Source organism: Sapajus apella, unplaced genomic scaffold (assembly GCF_009761245.1).
Source record: "Sapajus apella isolate SASKATOON/1434 unplaced genomic scaffold, GSC_monkey_1.0 scaffold9, whole genome shotgun sequence".
Taxonomy (NCBI): Eukaryota; Metazoa; Chordata; class Mammalia; order Primates; family Cebidae; genus Sapajus; species Sapajus apella.
In genome coordinates, this window is record NW_022436949.1 from 23,564,195 (window position 1) to 23,585,045 (window position 20,851).

Sequence of the window (20,851 nt, forward strand, 5' to 3'; positions counted from 1 at the left end):
TTCTCCTTCTCCTTCTCCTTCTCCTTCTCCTTCTCCTTCTCCTTCTCATTCTTCTTCTTTTTTTTTTCCTTGTAGAGATTGTGTTCCTGGACCAACCTGAGGGTTGGACTGCTTATTCTCATGGCCCAACAATGAGATGCAGATGAACTGGGAAAGAAGAAATGTTCTTATTTCTATAACCAGTTACAGGGAGAAGGCCTAGAAATGATCACCAGACCAACTCAAATTTACAAAGTTTTCCAGAGCTTGTATACCTTCTAAGCTATATGTCTGTGTGTAGGTGTGCATTCATCTGAAGACATACATGATTAACTTCTTCTAATCTATAACTAAGATCTGAGTCCTGAAGATCTTCCTCTGGAGCCTCAGTAAATTTACTTAATCTAAATGCATTCAAGTATTGGAGTGATTAACCTTATTTTGTCTCATGGAGACAAGACCATGGAGGTCTGGGGAGTTCCTTTAGTCCTCAGTAAAGTTTGTTTGTAGCGGTCTGGGGAGTTCCTTCAGACTCACAATAAAACTTGTTTAATTCTACAAGGGTCCTGTTAAGAATTCCTTCGTTATTTTGTCTTGCTTTAAGACCTGGGAAAGACCTAGGCACAACTCTTGGTGGGCTTTTGTTACATTCTAGCCTTTGTATGAGGACACTGGCTCTATCAGCTTTTAATATTTAACCATTCAGTCAGTGCTGAAACAGTTGTTATGGAGGCCTGCATTAGTGACACCTGGCTTGACACAATGGGGTCTCACTATGCTGCCCAGGCTGGTCTCAAACTCCTGGGCTCAAGTGATTCTCCTGCCTTAGCCTCCCAAAATGCTGGGATTGTAAGCATGAGCCCAACCCTAGATGTAACTTCTTAAAGTAAAAAATGTGTAAACCTTTAGACAGGGTTTTCTCAACTTTGGTTTTATTAACATTTTGGGCCTGGTAATTCTTTTGTTGTTGGGACTGTGCTGTACATTGTAGAATGTTTAGCAACATACCTGGACTGTACCCACAAGATGGCACAATTTGGTGACAACCAAAATATCTCCAGACATTGCCAAATGTCCTCTGGGAACAAACTTATCCCCAGTTAAGATCACTGGCTTAGATGAAAGATAAGGACAGGGAAGTTGTAGAGTGAAGGAGAAGAAAAGTGTAGAAGGGTAGGGAGAGAAGACATGAGAAGTAAGAGGGAATCACTGCTACAAAGTTCCCTTCGGCAATAAAAATCACGTCCCCATAATTGGTGGTGAATGGCAGATGCTAAGTTTGATATGAGCATAAAGAGATAACCACAATCCTATAAGGGCCCTTATAAGTCATATTATCAGCTTGGGGCTTTATTAACTATCTATTGCTATATGTGATGGTTAATTTTATGTGTCAACTTAACTGGGTCACATGGTACCCAGATAGTTGGTCCAACATTACTCTGGATGTTTCAGTGAGAATGTTTTATATGAGTCTAACATTTAAATCAGTAGACTGAGTAAAGCAGATTTTTCTTCCCTAATGTGAATGGGCTTCATTCAATCAGTTGAAGGCCTGAATAGAACAAGAAAGCTGACCCATTCCAGGATAAGAGGGAATTCCACCCACGCACAGTTTTTGAGCTGACACAAGGGGTTTTTTCCTTTCTTTAGAGTCAAACTGAAACATCTGCTTTTCCTGGGTCTCAAGCCTGCCATATTTGGACTAGAACTACATCATTGGTTCTCCTGGTTCTCAAGCCTTCAGACATGACCTGGCACTCAACTGGTCTCCAGATTGCTTGTAATATGCATGCACACACACACGCATTCACACACACACAGACACACACACACACACACACACACACACACACACACACCCCACAGACACATTCTATTGGTTCTGTTCCTCTGGAGAATGCTAATATGCTGTGTAACATACTAACTCAAAATGTATCCTTTTAAAACAATACAACTTTACTATCTCAAGGCTTCAAGTTTCTAAGGGTCAGGAATCCTGCAGCAGCTTAGCTGGGTGACTCTTGCTTGGGACCTCTCATGAGGTTGGAGTCAAGCTGCCAGCCAGGCTGCAGTCTCTGAAGACTTGACTTGCCATGGAAAGATTAACAAGAGCCTTCCATTCCTCCCTATGTGGGCCTCTCCACAGGACTCACAACCTTGCTTCCTCCAGGTGAGCGATCAAAGAGAATATGTGCATTTGAAAACAATAGCTCTGGCTTCTATTTAGATTTAGAAGTGAAAGGCAACAGAAAATCAATTGTTTCTGAGTGAAGAGTTCCTAACAATATACAATGTACTAAGGGAAAGTGACTCTGATTACCAAGAGTCTTAGTCTTTGAGCTGATCACAGTTACATAAAAATACTAAGTAAATAATTAAACTAGCAAGTAATTGAACTAATTCTTCTGAATGCAATAGTGGCAAAACCAGAGGCACAAAGAAACTAAATGATGGAACTTCCATTAAAGTTCAAGGGACCTGATAAATCTCATCATTCCTTTAGGAAGCCTTTACACGTGAGATGGCAGAGCCCATCACAATCTATTCTTTACTTTCAAGTAGCAGTGATCCAAGGAGCCTCAACTCCAAACCTCACTCTCAACTTGACTTTCTCTTATTTAAATTGGGAGTAATACTAGTGAAAACTTTCATGAAGGTTGTTTTTGGAAATAAAAGAATCTACTACATTATTGTGTGCATATAAATGGAATAAACATAGACATTTAAGCTGAAAACTCCAGAATTCTCAACTAGGTTAATGCTTAAGATAGGTTTAAGTATTTATCAAACTAGATGTCTTTCCTTTCAACTTAATAAAATTACCCTAAACATCAATTTATGTAGAGTATTCAGCAAAGAATCACAGAATCTTATACTGTGATTGTTCTTACACAATGGTCCCAAAATACTCATCTTGTTCTTTTGACACAGGAATCCACCCTTCTAAGGGAAGCTGGTTTTGGAACCCACCAAAATAAAATAAAGATCATCTGAAGTGGTATCTTGATGCATAAAACCACCATCTATGTCAACACAGAAGCTAGGTCTGGGTTTCCTCACTACACCATGATTGGGAAACCCACTTGAGGTAAGTTGGCTTAGAAGACTTCAAACATCCCCAAGTGCTCATCCTTCTGCATTCTTCTCCTCTACACCCAAGTATGTACAATCACACCCAACTTCCATTGACTCTTCATGAACTACTTAGGATAACCAAAAAGTACCTATATTCCCCTGACTGCTGCTGGGCCCTTCTCCCTCTGACTGGTACCCTGAGCTTCTCTGACCAGCCCTTTCTATTTCATGCATGATCAACTTCCTCTTCCTTCATTTCCCAAAACATGGCTAACATTAGGTTGTAATACGTAACAAATTTTCCTAAAGATATAAGGATACCATTGGGGAATTTTTATGCTGAAAATAAACTTCAAATTACACATTTGATCTCATTGCTCTTTAAATCTGTCTGCCTATTTCCTTTGATGCAGGGTTTCCTGCTGGTCACCTCCCCCTGCAGCTCCTAGCCTATAGCCATCATACAACCTCAACCAATCCATGGGGGTTCCCACTGACCCTGCTCTTAGCCCTGTCTCCAGAGCCCTAACATTCTTTCTCTACAGGCTTCAACCAACACAGGCACAATTACCTAACTTCATCTTTCAGAGAGATCTCCTGCCCACAAGAAAGATGGGCTTTTGCATTTTTACACAGAGCATTTTAACTGCTTTGTCCCAAAACTGTCTGTCAATAGGATTGAAATGGAACCTCAAGTCTCATGAAGATTTCCCCCATAATTGAAATGCAGTCTTCTCCAAAGACAAATTGTGCCATCATATCTAGAACAACAGGCTCAGATTTGAAATCACTTGTTTTTTGTACCCACTGTAAGTGCAAACCAATTGGCCAGGACTAGGAAGTCCAAGGGAAGTGGCAATTGCCCAGAGAAGCAGAGCTAATTCTGGGTAAGGCATATCATAGTAATTGATTATAGGCAAAGAGGCCTAGACAAGCTGTGTTGAAGCAGACTCCTGCAATAGCAGAATGGCAGGGAGGAAGGCACTATATTTCAGAAACCAGGCAGAGAACCAAGAACCAGAGATGTGTGTATATGGAAAGAGCAGTTTAGGAAGGAGCAAGGGTACAAGCTAGGAAAAAGTGTCATTAACCCCCAATGCCCTTCCAGGTTCTTAATCTCAAGTTCCCAGAAACTTCTGGCTGGCACATTTGACTCTAGACAATGGTGACCAACAGGGTGAAGTTGAAGGGGAAAATGGGAGCACCTTAAATATTGCACATGCCACATTTTACTTAACCAATCCAATATTTGGGCACATTTGATGGTTTTCTTTTCTTTTCTTTTCTTTTGAGAGAGGGTCTTACTCTGTCACCCAAGCTGGGTAGCAGTGGTGTGATCATAGCTCACTGCAGCCTCAACCTCCTGGGCTCAAGTGATCCTCCTGTCTCAGCCTCCCAAGTAGTTATGACTACAGGCATGTGTCACCGCACCTGGCTGGTTTTTATTTTATTTTTTTGTAGAGGCAAGGTCTTGTTTTGCTGCCCAGACTGGTCTGAAACTCCTGGCCTTAAGTAATCTTCCCACCTTGGCCTCCCAAAGCACTGGGATTATAGATATGAGCCAATACACCCAGCATTGTTTCCAATTTTTGATGTTATAAGCAAGGGTGTTTTGTTGTGTGCATGTGGAATTTTTTCCCTAAAATTTTCCATACATCCATGTTTATTTCCTTAGGATAAATTTTGAGAAGTGGAATACCTAGTTAAAAGAGTGTGAATATTCTTCTGATATTGACATAAGCTATCTAGGCACAAAAGGGAATCCTAGTTTTACCATAAATTTACTTTTTCTGATGCCTGTGAGGAATCATATGATCATGATTACTGTATGTTTTAGCCTCATTGAATTATTCATCCACTGAAGAGTCAAACAATTCATTAAAGAGGAAGTTAAAGTGAGTCTAGTCAGGAGGTGTTGAAATGATAGAAATTCTAGAGTTAGAACAAATGAAAGGAAATGGGTTTAAGAGGAGTGAAGGGTATAAAGGCAGTCAGACATCCAGCAAACAAATTACTCCTCTGGTTCACTCCTCCTGAACTGAACCTCCTCTTTACAACAAAATGGTGCTCAAGGTATTGTAGTATTTTATGTGGCTTACTTAAATTGCTTTTCTAGCTGACTTCTTCCTTCCTCAATTTCTTCAGTTGCCCTCTCCTTTTAAGAATTACCTGCTTCTGCTTTTTCTTAATAACCTGTGGGCTACCTAATTAACGGCATGGTGGCTTTCATCAGTGTTTTACAAATGAGATAAATGATTCTATTGTATAAAGTTAGGGAGGAGATAAATCGTGACAATTTCATTGAATTTTGACTACCTAGTTTTATATGTGCCCATTATGACACTGCCAGATTGTGTTTCTGGTTATCTATTTACTATCACCACCTTCTGTAGAAGATAAGTTGTTTGAGGCAGGAACCATCACGTGTTCACTTGGCATTCTTGAGAGCTTACAACAGTGCTAGACTCACAGTAAGAACTTGTGAAATTGATTTGTTCAATGGTTTTTATGTTATGCCTTAACTTATACATTAATAATCACTGTATTTAAAAAGTGATACAAATGCCATGAGATGGTCAAGCAGATCAGAAAGATATTTTAGAAAGAGATGAACACAAGGCCCACTGACAGCTGAGCAACTATGCGTTTAATTTCCCTCATGTTTTATTCCTTCATTGGTCAGGGACAGCCATGTGTTCTTTGGCATACGGTGTGCCGTTCATGGCTTCCAGAGGATTCTAGGGCTCCAGCTTCCTGTATCACCAGCAGCATGGTTTGATATGGATGGACGGTGCAATTATCTCCAGGGATCCATGTCACCACCCCACCTCCCACCTGCTCCCTGGTCTCACATTCCCCCATAAGATACCCCTGGGTCAGATCTCGCCCTGAAGAGATAAATGATCAATCACTACATGCCCCCAACTGCGGGACTTATAGGGGTGGGAAGAGAGGTTTAAAAGAGGTCATTTTGCTTGGAGTCAGGGATCCAATCAATATTCAAAGCTCATAAGTTTTAATCCTGTCTTCCTCTCTCCCTCTGCCCCTAAAAATATTTCAACTCAAATTTCTAGCAGCATGAAAGCCAACATTACTGTTATCCTTCCACCCTGATCTGAAAACTTTGTGCCAGCACCCTTTCTCTCTCCCAGCCGTCTGCTCTCCTGCTCTCCCCCACCCCAAACCCTACCCCCTGCCTTTCTATTAAAACCCTCAGAGACATAAAAAGTAGCCCACCCTTTTGAAAATGGCAAGTGCTCCTCGACTTGGTAAATCTGACTTGAGACTCTATAAATGGGACTAGTTGGTGGCCATGGTGAAGGACATTTAGCTAGGCATGGCTTCCATCTCTGTAGCTCTGTCCTGGCACTGAGCTCAGTATCAGAGAACCCCAGACACCCCAAGTCCCCTAATCCAATAAACCCTCACCCTACAGCTAAGATTTAAAAATGAGGTATCTGATGTTGAGAGAGACAAATTAAGTTGTGCAATGATGTAGTAACCAGAGCAAGAAAGGGAAGCAATTCAATATTCACTAGGTGGTGGGCAGACAGTGAAACCTGGCTTAAGAGTGGATGTTTTTGACTCTACGTAAGGATGCTCTCTTGTGAAAATGTGTAGAAAACAAAATATGTAATATCTACGTATTGAAGAATTTGAATTTTAAAGGAATTGTAGAGTATTCCACTGCTTATGAAATACAAATAATCTTGCACATTTTTCTTATCTGGCTTATGGGTAGAAGTAGAATGATCTTCTCCAGTGAGATGACCACAGATACTTCATATTCAACAAGTTCACACTGAGCCATCACCATTGCTCTGAAGCCTGCTCCTCTTCCTGTGTTTTCTCTCTTGGCCAATGGCGCTGCCATTTCCCATCCAGAGCCTGGGCTACTGTAGCAGTCTTTTCACTGACCCTGTCTAGCCCTCTTCAATCCATACTCTACACAATTGCCTACAGAAATCTTTCCAAAACATCAGTTCTGACCATATCTCTACTTTTCTAAAGACAGCACTTTGGCTCCCCACTGACATCACAGTCTTGAGCATGACATAATATTCATCATTGGATCATAAGCTGCAAATCCACTCTCCCTCTCACCTTTGTCTCCTGCATGCAATTCTGTAGCTGAAGGGAGGCAGACTCCTTCCACTCTCTCACACCTCCCAGCCTTGGCCCTCACTTCTACTTCTACCTTTACCCTCCCATTACATCACCCTGCACCATTATCTGATGACCACGCTTAAGTTTTCACAACGAGATCAAGTATCAATGTCTCCGCCAACAGCAAAGAGCAGGCAGTGGTTCTCAGGTCACATGTGTAATTTAAAATTTTCTAGTATTTTAAATGTTAGAAAATGTTTAGAAGAAACTGATACATTAATAACATGTTTTATTTACACCATATCCCACATGTTATTCATATGTTGATATCAATATATTGAACTTTTTTATTAAGAAGGAGTCTCACTCTGTTGCTCAAGCTGGAGTGCAGTGGTGCAATCTTGGCTCACTGCAACCTCAGCCTCCCAGGTCAAGTGATTCTCCCACCCAGCCTTCCAAGTAGCTGAGATTACACGTGCCCACCACCACACCCAGGTAACTTTTGTATTTTTAGTAGAGACGGGGTTTCACCACATTGGCCAAGCTGGTCTTGAACTGCTGACCTCAAGTGATTCATCCACCTCAGCCTCCCAAAGCGCTGGGATTACAGGCAAGAGCCACTGCACTTGGTCAATGTATTGAATATTGATTCAGCATGTAATCAATATTTTTAAATTATTGAGGTGCTTTATATTCTTTTTTTCTAATAAACCTTCAAAATTCAGTCTTTATTTTACTCTTATGACACATCTCAATTTGCTGCATTTCAAATGCTCAGTAGTCACATTGGAGAGAGTGCCATATTGCACATAAGAGGACCAGAGCACTTAAGAACGTCTTAGGGATCCTAATGAAAACAGAATCCTGCGCTATGCTTCCAGAGGGTCTATTTCTGGGAAGTGTCTAATTTTGGTGATCTAGACTGGGGACCAGAAATTTTCATTTTCAGCAAGAATCCAAGGTGTTGTGAGGTACATGCTCATCAGACCATTTTGTACTTGATAGCTAGATGCACTGATTGCAGAGTTAGACCCATAGGGGTTTATGTTCAGATTCCACCATTTAAAAGCTGTGAACATTAGTGACTTGAGTTTTCTAGGTCTTAGTCTCCTCACCCGCAAAAATAACTATCTAGAGACCTGTGGGTACTAAGTGGGTAATGTATTTGAGATATTCAGCACAGTGCCTGGCACGTATCTCACAATAGCAGCTGAGTGCACTGCACTGGGAGAAATCCCTATTACACAGATGAAGTGTCCCTCCCATCCTCCCCCCACAACTCCCTGTGCTTCCCTCCACTACCACCCATCACACAGTGCCATATCCTGTGCTTGCCATCCTGCCCCTCAACTTAACTGAGGACAGAAACTGGCTGCTGTGCTGCCTCATGCATAGTAGGTGCTTAGTACACATCATTTTTTTAGAAATTAAACTAAATTGGATCAACTGGGTTTCTTCTAGTGGAGCAAAACTCTTTACACAAAAGTGCCCCAAGGTCTCTTATAGAACAGAAGTGTGTAAGTACAGAGGGAGGTGTAGCCCTGTCCTGACACTCTTCCATTTAAAGTCTGTCACAGAAAGCTTCGCCAAAACAATCCACGGCTTGAAAGCGGGACACCTGACAGATCGTGCTATTCAGAGGAGCAAGAGGATGATTCTAGACACTCTGGGTGCTGGGTTCTTGGGAACCAGTACAGAAGTGTTTCACACAGCCAGCCAATATAGCAAGGTAAGAAGCTCAAAGTCAACTTTAGAGACAAAACCCAGTGCATACATTTGTGTTACATTTACTCTAAGTTTTATAGACAGCACTTGATGTATGTAGCACTGTTCTATATAATTTTCTATGTTTCATTATCTGAGATTTAATATTAATCCATATTCTTTACTAAGTCACTGTCTTAAAACCATACACAGTCAGGCATGATGGCTCACACCTATAATCCCAGCACTTCCAGAGGCTGAGGCAGGCAGACTGCTTGAGCCCAGGAATTTGAGACCAGCCTGGACAGCATGGCAAAACACCATCTCTTAAAAAAAAAAAAAAAAAAAAAAAAACACATACACACACACACACACACAAATTAGCCAGGTATGACAGCGCACGCCTACAGTCCCAGCTATCTGGGAGGCTGAGGGTGAGAGGATCACTTAAGCCCAAGAGGTTGAGGCTGCAGTAAGTCAAGATCATGCCACTGCACTCCAGCTGAGGCAAGAGAGCCAGACCCGGTCTCAAAAACAAACCAATAAATAAACAAAAAACCCATATACCAGTAATATCTCACAGTTCATTATTATTATTCTCTGGAGAAAAGCCTGGTCAAGTACTCTGACCAGAAAGTGGGCATGTACATGAGGGCTCCTGCTCTCCCTAGGGTGTATTTGATATAGATGGTTAGTCCATCTTCTCTGGCATTTACCCCAAGGAGTAAATAAGAGTAACTTCAGATGTGCTTCCCTGGAGCACTTCTGGATCATGATCTGGGATCAAGCAACAGCATCCCCTCCACCTTTTATAGGGGAAAGTTGTGTATTCTACAAAGATGAGAGGAATTCAATGACTAGGGCTTCTATCTGTGACAAGGGTTCAAGTAAGAACTACGCATAATACGTCCAGAGATGAAGAATAACTCTTGAAATGGTGACTTGGTATGTTGTATTCACACTATCACTGGTTGATTTGCTTTTGTTCCAGATCTACAGTTGCAACATATCCAGCACTGTTTGGGGTCGGCCAGACATCAGGCTCCCACCCACATATGCTGCTTTTGTGAACGGTGTGGCTGTAAGGAGGTTTACACGTCTTTTCAACTACTAGATAATCATAATAATTTTCGAGTCAGGGAATATCTCAGTAATTACCCCAATTCTATATTTTACAGATGAAAGAATTGAAAGTCAGAGAGGTAAAGTGGCTTACCTTCTCTCCTGGGTAGTAATTCAGTTTTCATGTTTTTACAGTAAATTGATGTTTTTCAAACAGATTGTGTAGTAGAAGAAAGAAGATGGAAGGATTTAGATAAAAACACCCTAAGGTATCCCAATTCAAAATCTTGAATATAAATAGCAAAAAATATAAAACCAAATATCCAGTTCCAATTTCTTCTCAGTTTTCATGTTGTGGGGCCAGTTTCTCTCCAGTAATGTGCTCTTTATTTATTCATTCATTCATCTGTTTAACAGACAGTTATTGAGAAAGGAACAATGGCCATATAGTGTCTGTATTTTCTGAACCAAAAAATCAGTACTTCTCATCTGACAGATTATTTTTATGCTTTTTCTGTGTGTCAGGGGAAGTATTTTACAAGATGTAATTTGGAAATAGACATGTTGGGGTTTTTGAGATATTTTTATGATTTATAGGGACAATAGCTCAGGATATTGAAAGTTAAAGCCAATGGTGTGTTCCAAAGTAATGTCCTGAAAGCAGTGGGAAATGCACCAGTGACAGCAAATAGATATAAAAATCTATTTTTAAATGAACTTCTGGTTATTGCTATTTTAATATAAGGAAAAAAGAAAATGGCTAGGATAAAGAGGAATGAAATCTTAAAGCAGAAAATAATAATTTTTAAAATATAGCTGAAAAGTTAATCTAAGTTCGAGAGTTCTTGTGCTATTCTTACAAATTCCCTAAAAATTTGAAATTAGTTCATAAGAAAAAGGTACAAAAATATATGGCCTCATATGGAATAAGCGGCATTAAACTTTCAGTGCAACTTATTTAAAGAGTGGAGGAGCAAGAAATTGCCAGCCACCTGATTCTGCAGCTTTGTTTTTAAAGGGGAATATAGATCCTTCCAGGGGCCATGGCAGAGGGTGCTCACGCTACCAGGTCAAGACCCAAGCTCCTAGAGGCTCACAAACTGCTCTCCAAGGTCCTGCCCTCCTCTGGCAGAGGAAAAGCATTTCTCAGGGCCTGGTCTTGTGATTACAAATCATACCCAGGGCAGGTGAAGTGGTTCATGCTTGTAATCCTAGCACTTTGGGAGGCCGAGGCAGGCAGATCAGGAGGTCAGGAGTTCAAGACCAGCCTGGCCAACATGGCGAAACCCCATCTCTACTAAAAAGACAAAAATTAGCCAGGCATGGTGGCAGGTGCCTATAATCCCAGCTACTAGGGAGGCTAAGGCAGGAGAATTGCTTGGACCTGGGAGGCAGAGATTGCAGTGAGCTGAGATTGTACCACTGCACTCCAGGCTGAGTGACAGAGCAAGACTCTGTCTCGGAAAAAAAAAAAAAAAAAAAAGAAAACCACAGTCAGTTCTCAGATTTTCTTTCCAGAGAATCAAAACAATCTCACATAAAACAAGGTTATTACTAAACCAAGTCCTTAGTGATCCAAAAGCCATTGCATCAAGGGAAAACGTACGGTTTTTTGTTGCTGTGTCTCTTTACATAGATACACTCCATGGATTTTGATGACACGTGGCACCCTGCCACCCACCCTTCTGGGGCTGTCCTTCCTGTCCTCACAGCTTTAGCAGAAGCTCTCCCAAGAAGTCCGAAGTTTTCTGGCCTTGACCTGCTGCTGGCTTTCAATGTTGGTATTGAAGTGCAAGGCCGATTACTGCATTTTGCCAAGGAAGCCAATGACATACCAAAAAGGTATGGAGAGAATTTGCCCCATCAAAAGGCAGTCACATCTCCTTCATCTGTCAATCATTATCTCTGTAGAGCTTTCTGACTTAGAGGCCAGCTCAGCAGATGTTAACATTAGTGCAGGTAGATAAGTCAATTCACTGGTCACATATGAAACCCTCTATTCACATTTAAAGACGTGACTTCGGGAGTGCAACCAGAACCATGAAATACATTGGGCCTCTCATCACAAGATGACTCATGTCATTCTGGCATTCATGAGTGTGCTGAGCATTCCTTATCCCAACCTCAAAGCAGAATCTACTCTGAGACTGGCTAGCATCCCTCAGACTACTGAGAACACTCAGAATATCCTAACCCTGACTGTTCATCCTGCAGATCAAAAATGGTCAAACGTCAGCCACATCATATGGCTCAGTCTCAGATTTCCATGCCACTTGCTCCAGCCTTCTAGGAGAGGAGTAAATTGAAATACTAGGTGGTGACGTTTCACAGTTTCTTCAAGGCCCACAACTCTCACAGCTACTTACATAAGATTTCGGCAATCAGTAGCTGTTGCCTTTCTGCCAATAATTGTAATGGTACCATTTATAAAGAACTCACTATGTGTTAGGCACTATTGTAAATATGTTAATTTATTCAAAACTCCTAAAACCCTAAGAGGTAGATGTTATTATTATCACCATTTTATGTTTTATTTATTTATTTATTTTTGGAGACAGAGTCTCCTGTCATCCGAGCTGGAGTGCAGTGGCGTGATCTCAGCTCACTGCAGTCTCTGCCTCCCAGGTTCAAGAGATTCTCCTGCCTCAACCTCCCAAGTAGCTGGGACGATAGGCACCTGCCACCACACCCAGCTAATTTTTGTATTTTTAGTAGAGTCTGGGTTTCGCCATGTTGGCCAGGCTAGTCTCGAACTCCTGATCTCAGATGCCACTCCCACCTTGGCCTCCCAAAGTGCTGGGATTACAGGCATGAGCCGTCGCACCTGGCCTATCACCATATTGTGTAAGAAAAAAATCTACAGAGAAGTTGAATAACTTTCCCCAGATCACACAGCTAATAAAGTAGCGGAGATGAGATTTGAACCCAGCAGTGTGACTCCATTACTGATGCTCTTGATGACTACACTATCCTGCCTCCTGGTGGTTAAGGTTTGTAAACCTCCAATTCTGCTTCTTTGCTTTTCAGATTCCATCCCCCTTCTGTGGTGGGAACGTTGGGTAGTGCTGCTGCTGCGTCCAAGTTTTTAGGACTTAGCTTGACAAAGTGCCAAGAAGCCCTGGCCATTGCTGTTTCCCATGCTGGGGCGCCCATGGCAAATGCTGCCACTCAAACCAAGCCCCTCCACATTGGCAATGCTGCCAAGCATGGGATAGAAGCTGCTTTTCTGGCAATGCTGGGTCTCCAAGGAAACAAGCAGATCTTGGACTTGGAGGCAGGACTTGGGGCCTTTTATGCCAACTATTCCCCAAAAGTCCTTCCAAACCTACATTCCTACAGTTGGCTGCTGGACCAGCAGGATGTGGCCTTTAAGCGTTTTCCTGCGCATTTATCTACCCACTGGGTGGCAGATGCAGCTGCATGTGTAAGAAAGCGCCTTGTAGCAGAGAAAACTCTGCTTCCAATTGACCACATTAAGAGGATTGTGCTCAGGATTCCAAACGTCCAGTACGTAAATAGGCCCTCTCCAGACTCGGAGCATGAAGCCCGTCATTCATTCCAGTACATAGCCTGTGCCATGCTGCTTGATGGTGGCATCACTGTCCCCTCATTCCATGAATGCCAGATCAACAGGCCACAGGTGAGAGAGCTGCTCAGTAAGGTGGAGCTGGAGTACCCTCAGGACAATTTGCCAAGCTTCAACACACTGTACTGTGAAATAAGTGTCACCCTCAAGGATGGAGCCACCTTCACAGATCGCTCTGACACCTTCTATGGGCACTGGAGAAAACCACTGAGCCAGGAGGACCTAGAGGAAAAGTTCAGAGCCAATGCCTCCAGGAAGCTGTCCTGTGACACAGTGGAGAGCCTTATAAAGGTAGTCAAAAATCTAGAAGACCTAGAAGACTGCTCTGTGTTGACTACACTTCTCAAAGGACCCTCTCCACCAGAGGTGGCTTCAAACTCTCCAGCATGTAATAATTCCAACACACAATTTCTTCTGAGACTTACCAACATCTAAATGACTTTGCATTTGGGGAGATTCAATGACCTGGCCTTTCTCTCTGACTGCCCTTAACATTTTTTCCTTCATTTCAACCTTGGAGAATCTGATGATTACGTGTCTTGGGGTTGATCTACTCATGGAGTATCTTAGTGGTGTTTTCTGTGTTTCCTGAATTTGAATGTTGGCCTGTCTTGCTAGGTTGGGGAAGTTTTCCTGGATAATATCCTGAAGTGTGTTTTTCAAGTTGGTTCCATTCTCCCCATCTCCTTCAGGTACTCCAGTCAATTATAGGTTTGGTCTTTTTTCATAGTCCCATATTTCTCAAAGGTTTTTTGTTGTTGTTGTTCCTTTTCATTCTTTTTTCTCTAATCTTGTCTGTGTGCCTTATTTCAGCAAAATGGTCTTCAAACTCTCATATCCTTTCTTTATCTTGGTCAATTCTATTGATATTTGTGTATGTTTTATGAAGTTTTCATGCTGTGTTTTCAGCTCCATCAGGTCATTTATGTTCCTCTCTAAACTGGTTATTCTAGTTAGCAGCTCCTGTAACCTTTTATCAAGGTTCTTGGTTTCTTTGCATTGGGTTTAGAACGTGCCCCTTTAGCTCAGCAGAGTTTGTTATTATCCATCTTCTGATGCCTACTTCTGTCGATTCATCCATCTCATCCTCTGTTCAGTTATGCGCCCTTGCTGGAGAGGTGCTGGAATCATTTGGAGGAAAAGAGGCACTTTGGCCTTTTGAGTTTTCAGTGTTTTTCATTGATTCTTTCTCTCTTGAGTGAGTTTCTCTCTTGAGAAACTCTTCAAGAGTTTCAATCTTTGAGGCTTTTGACCCTTGGATGAGGCTTTTGTGGGGACTTTTTTTGTTGATGATGTTGTTACTGTTTCCTGTTTGTTTTTCTTTCAATGGTCAGGTTCCTCTTCTGCAGGACTGCTGCAGTTTGCTGGGGGTTCACTTCACGCCCCATTTATCTGGTTCGTTCCTGCACCTGAAGATGTTACTCAAGGTGAGAAGGCTGGAGAATAGCAAAGACAGGTGCTTGCTCCCTCCTCTGGGATCTCTGACCTCAAGGGGCACTGATCTGATGCCAGTAGGAACGTTCCTGTATAGGGTGTCTAACAACCCCCGTTGGAGGGTCTCACCCAGTTGGGTGGTACAGGGAGCAGGACCTGTTTAACAAATCACTTTGACTGTCCCTTGGTAGAGGGGGTGTGCTTTTCTGTGGGGGAAACCCACTTGTTTGGGCTACCCAGATTCCTCAGAAGTAGCAGGAAGAAAGACTAAGTCTGCTAGTCCACGGAGACTATGGGTACCCCTCCCACTATGGGCTCAGGCACAGGGAGAGCAGAGTTCTATCCCTGAGTCCCTGGCTGGAGTTATTGGAGTTCCTACAGGGAGGCTCCACCCATTGAGAAGGGATGGGTCAAGGTCAGGCCTGAAGAGGCACTATGGCTGCAGCCTGTCACAGCTGGTGTATTGGACTGTGGGGAACACCTTTTGGGACCAACCCGTCCAGCCTCCCTGGCTTCAGCAGGGGAAAAGCGTGGCCTGGAGCTACAGTGATAGCTACCATCCTTCCCTCACTCTGGGAGCTTAGTGTGTTAGGCAGCCAGCAGTCCCAGTGTTGTCTGCTGCCCCTCCCCCAAGGAGCTCAAATGGCTTAGACAGCAGGCAGCCACAGCTGTGGTGCTGGCCACTCCTCAGTCAGGAAGTTGGCAGACTTAAGCAGATTCTAGCTGAGTGGCTGTTGAGAATCTGCGCAGCTCGTTGGCTGGGACCCTAGACCCCAGTGGAGTGGGCTCACAAGTAGGATCTTCTGATCCATGGGTGGTACGGTTCTATGGAAAAAGCACAGTTTCCCATGCTAGGTAGCACACTCACTCACCACCTCCCTTGGCTGGAGTGTGGGGACTCCCCTGCCCCATGTGGCTCTCAGGTGGGCCACCATACCACACTGCTCTTCCTTTCTCTCCATGGGTCATGCCAGCCACCCAATCAGTTCTAATGACAGAACCTGGATACTTTAGTTCCTGGTGCAGGATTTGCATGTTGTTATAGTTCTTTTCAATGGAAGCCTCCAATTGCTGCTACTTAGTTTCACATGGCTGGGGAGGCCTCACAATCATGGCAGAAGATGAAGGAAGAGCAAAGGGATGTTTTACATGGCGGCAGGCAAAAGAGTTCTCATTCTTTTTTATGGCTGAATAGTATTCCATAGTGTATATGTACCATATTTTCTTTATCCAGTCTATCATTGATAGGCATTTAGGTTTATTTTATGTCTTTGCTATTGTGAGTAGTATTGCAATGAACATATATGTGCATATGTCTTTACAACAGAATGATTTATATTCCTTTGGGTATATACCCAGTAGGATTGCTGAATCAAATGGTATGTCCATCTTTAGGTCCTTGAGGAATTGCCACACTGTCTTCCACAATGGTTGAACTAATTTACACTCCCACCAACAGTGTATAAGTGTTCGTTTTTCTCCACAGCCTTGCCGGCATCTGTTATTTGCTGACTTTTTAGTAACAGCCATCCTGACTGGTGTGAGATGGTATCTCATTGTGGTTTTGGTTTGAATTTCTCTAATGAAGATCTGTGATAATTTTAACCCAACTGCTTATAATGAGAACATGTGAGATTTAAAGGAATTTTTATAAATTATATTTTATAACAACTTTACTTAGAAGGCTTTATCTAAAAAGCAGGTCACAGTCAGATAAATCCCCTGTGATAGGCCCCAGGGACCACCATAAGTACTGTGATAGTTTGTGTAAAGAAACCTCTTTGGGAGATGCTGGGTAAATGATGGGCTCAATTAGCATGTGTGTATTGAGGGCTTACTATCTGCCAGGGGATATTCTTAGTGCAGGTAACAGAGCAATGAACAAAATAGGCAGAACCTCCTATTCTCATGAGCTTACAATCTATTATAAGTAGAAAGACAATAAACAAAATAATTAAATAAGATGAAGAAAGTGCTCTGTGCCTGTTCTGGGCAGCCTCTGCTTGCTTTGTTCCTCCCCTGGTAGAAATGTAAGCTTCTGGTGGCTGAGTTAGGTTCAGGGACCAGAAGAGTCCAAAGGATGTGAGCCTCCCTTTAATGGAATTAAAAGCTTCCAGTTCTTTCTGGGCCATGATATAACCTCTGACTGCAAAAGACCAGTGGCACTGTACAAATGTAGCTTTCTTGTTGATTCTAGCAAGACTTCCCTGCACAGAGCAAAGCGATAGAGAACCAAGGTAGAGGGCAAAGGGGCAAAGTTATGACAAAATGTGCTGCTTTTCATTCCAGCAGAGTTGTACGTGTCTGTGCAATCTCTTGTCCCAACACAAAATCTACCTGCAATACTTCAATTATTTTTAAAAAATCATTCATTAGTAAAATTACTCATCCTCTGTTCTCTGACCATAAATAAAAAAAGAAAATAGCACAGTAATAGTTCACAGAAAGTAATAATTCAAAACACATCCAAAGCAGTTAAGTATATCATAGGCAACTACCCAGGCTCTTGCTTAAACCCTAGGTGTCCAGTAGTTTGCTGCTGTATAGCACATCAAAGGAATTTATGATACATGGTAACTTTTTTAAAGTACCATGGTTCAGCTGGGAATGGTGGCTCACGCCTGTAATCCCAGCATTTTGGGAAGCCATTGCAGGAGAATTGCTTAGCCCAGGCGTTCAAGAACAGCCTGTGCAATATAGGGAGAAGCTGTTTCTACCAAAAAGTAAAAAATTAGCCAAGCATGGTGGTGTGCACCTGCAACCCCAGCTTACTTGGGAGACTGAGGTGGGAGAATTGTTTGAGACTGGGAGGCAGAGATTGCAGTAAGCTGAGATCTCACCACTGCACTCCAGCCTGGGCAACAGAGCAAGACCCTGTTTCCAAAAAAAGGAGGGGGGTGGAGGGTCATAGCTTTATTGGAATCATAAAGAACAGAATAAACACCTTCCAAAAATAACTAAAATTAGTTTAGTCTCCCCGTACAGTTGTAAATGCAGAATTAAACATTCAGATATTACCATCTCACTTAAAGAGTTATCATGGCTTCTTGTGTGGTTATTACAAACAAGTCAACCAATTCCAGTTACAGTTGGCACCTATGAAGGAGCCAACCCAGAGGTTCAATAAAAACTTTAAAACAGCCCAATGCCCATCTAGCAGAAGCATGGAATGCTAGTGTTTCTCCTGACTCTAAAAAATTTAAAAATGTGTTTTTTAGGAAACCATGTATGTCAGAATAATAATGGTTACTTAGTTATGAGTCAAGATCACAAAGTACCTATCATCAAGTGAAAGAGTATGTAATTCATTTGGTAGGAGCGAAACTATTTTTACCTGAACAATTTATTCTAAATATTATAGGTCAAGCACTATTTCTCAAGCCTGCTGTAAAACATGTCCTACCATTTTTACTATTCCATCAGAAATGCCATGCAGAAAGCCAGGTGCAGTACATGACTATAGTCCCAGCTGCTCGGGAGGCTGAGGCAGGAGGCTGGCTTAAGCCCAAAAGTTCAAGACTGTAGTGCACAATGATCACATCAGCGAATAGCCACTGTACTCCAGCCTGGGAGACATAGGGAGACCCTATGCCTAAAAAAAATCCACGCAGAAGGGCCATGCCGTGAATGCATGTGTCGGTGCCATTTTGTTGGTAACAATGGTAACATCCCCACAGGATTTACTGACATCCATGTTTACAGCTCGGGCCCTGTACAGCAGTGGCTCTGTCCTCACCAGAAAACATATCGTGAAGACAAGATACAACTGAGTGGGGAAAAATGTTCCTTAGGCATCTGGCAGCATGACTGTGAAGAAGGTTGCAATTACTAGCTTACACTGGCCTCCCAAACACTGCAAAGTTCAGAACTAAAGCTCACAGATATTGTGCACATAAGAAATATGTCCCAACATGAGGCTTCACTTAAATACCCAGTTAGTAAGATAAGTGAAGGCTAAATGTACTAGGATCAATAGGAAATAATTAAAGCAGTGCCACTTGATTCCTACAGCTGAATGATATAACAGAATTGCTACACTGAAATTTTTTTTCTTTCAAAGTAAGCCAATGTATTAATAGTTTAAAAGAATATATCTTCCATATCATTTAAACCATCTGGACTTATCACCTTAAACCATAGCCCCTTACCACCTCTACCCTAATGCCAATCACCAAATGCTGCAGCCCCATAATGAAAGATAATTTACCTAGCACTCTGAGAGGCCAAGGCAGGGGTGGTGGGGGTGGTCACTTGAGCCCAGGAGTTTAAGACCAGCATGGATAACATGGCAAAACCCCATCTCTACAAAAATTACAAAATTAGCCAGGCGTGGTGGTGCACACCTATGGTCCTAGCTACTTGGGAGGCTAAGGTGGAAGGGCTGCTTGAGCCCAGGAAGTCGAGGTTGCAGTGAGTCAAGATCATGCCACTGCACTGCACTACACTGCCCTCCAGCCTAGAAGACAGAGCAAGATTCTGTTTCAAAAAAAAAAAAAAAAAGACAATTTGTCAAGCAATCATGCCTATATTCATGTGCAGGAAGGAAAATAGGAAAGTACTTTAGGACCTGCTGTCTCAGCAGGGAGCTTACTATCCTTGTCTTTCCCTCTGTCCACATTATTATCCTGACCCACTGTGACTTCCCAAGCAGGAGGTTTCAGCTGCCAACCTACGGGAAATGCAGCAGCAGTGGCTGGGCTTCCTAGCACAATAGAAGGCTTGAAGGGCCTTTCACAGAACTGCCGACAGAGTAGTCCTTCCCATCCAGGGCAGCTCTGGGCTACGCCAAGGCCACCAGCAGGGACAACAAAGGAAGAACAGATGAACAAATCTCAGGCAAAGAATAAGGGCATAGAAGAGCAACACATAACATATGTGGTTAGGATGTAAAAACAGTATTTCTTTAATGTCTTCTAGAGTTGATAATGACTTTGAATTAATTCATTCACTTTGTTTTTGTTTGTTTTTTTTATTATTTATTGTACTTTAGATTCTGGGGCACATGTGCAGATCATGCAAGATTGTTGCATAGGTACATTCATGGCAAGGTGGTTTGTTGCCACCATCCCCCCATCACCTATACCTGACATTTCTCCCTGTTATCCCTCCCCCATCCTTCCTCCCACTATCCCTCCCGTAGCCACTCCCCGCAATTTTTTTTAGTAGAGATGGGGTTTCACCATATTGTTCAGGCTGGTCTCAAACTCCTGACCTCAGGTGATCCACCCACCTCAGTCTCCCAACGCTTTTTTCTTTTTCATTAACTTTGTTTTAAAAAGTCAGTATCGAGGCCGGGCACAGTGGCTCACACCTGTAATACCAGCACTTTGGGAGGCCAAGGTGGACAGATCACAAGGAGAGGAGTTCGAGACCAGCCTGACCAATGTGGTGAAACCTTGTCTCTACTAAAAACACATAAATTAGCCAGGCATGGTAGGGCACGCCCTACTGGAGAGGCCGAGGCAGGAGAATTGCTTGAACCCTGGAGGCAGAGGTTGCAGTGAGCCAAGATCACACCACTGCACTCCAGCCTGGGTGACACAGTTGAATCTGTATCAAAAAAAAAAAAAAGTACCACAACCTATAATCATCAGGGTTGTTCAGAGATCTTTTTGTAAAAAATTGATAACAAATGCTAAAACACACCCAATCGTTAAAGATGTTACATAGCTTCAATGTAGCCTTGTAGCAAGTGCACTCAATAGACATACAAGGTTTATATTAACCTAACAATAATAAATAAATATTTTGCATCAACAGTATGAAATTCTGAAGACACAAGCTGGAACACCTATCATGATGCTAATTTTTGCTAAATATTTCCAGTTTGGTACAAAGTAGAACTATATCTTTTAAAAAGCCTTTGAGAGAACTCCATACATTTTAAAAACAAAAATCTAT

General features: G+C 42.4%; 1 protein-coding gene and 1 long non-coding RNA gene across 3 annotated transcripts in view; one reads left to right on the top strand and one right to left on the bottom strand.

Annotated features, from left to right (window-relative positions):
- LOC116551305 overlaps positions 1 to 20,851 on the bottom strand; it is an 81,101-nt gene that overhangs the window by 46,427 nt on the left and 13,823 nt on the right. The gene's annotated exons all lie outside the window — the stretch shown is intronic.
- On the top strand, positions 4,796 to 14,053 carry ACOD1 (aconitate decarboxylase 1). Its single transcript, XM_032277401.1, has 5 exons — positions 4,796 to 5,130; positions 8,732 to 8,893; positions 9,860 to 9,949; positions 11,567 to 11,772; positions 12,958 to 14,053. Exons 1-5 carry the CDS (start codon positions 5,119 to 5,121, stop codon positions 13,949 to 13,951), a joined length of 1,464 nt encoding a protein of 487 aa, XP_032133292.1. The 5' UTR covers positions 4,796 to 5,118; the 3' UTR covers positions 13,952 to 14,053.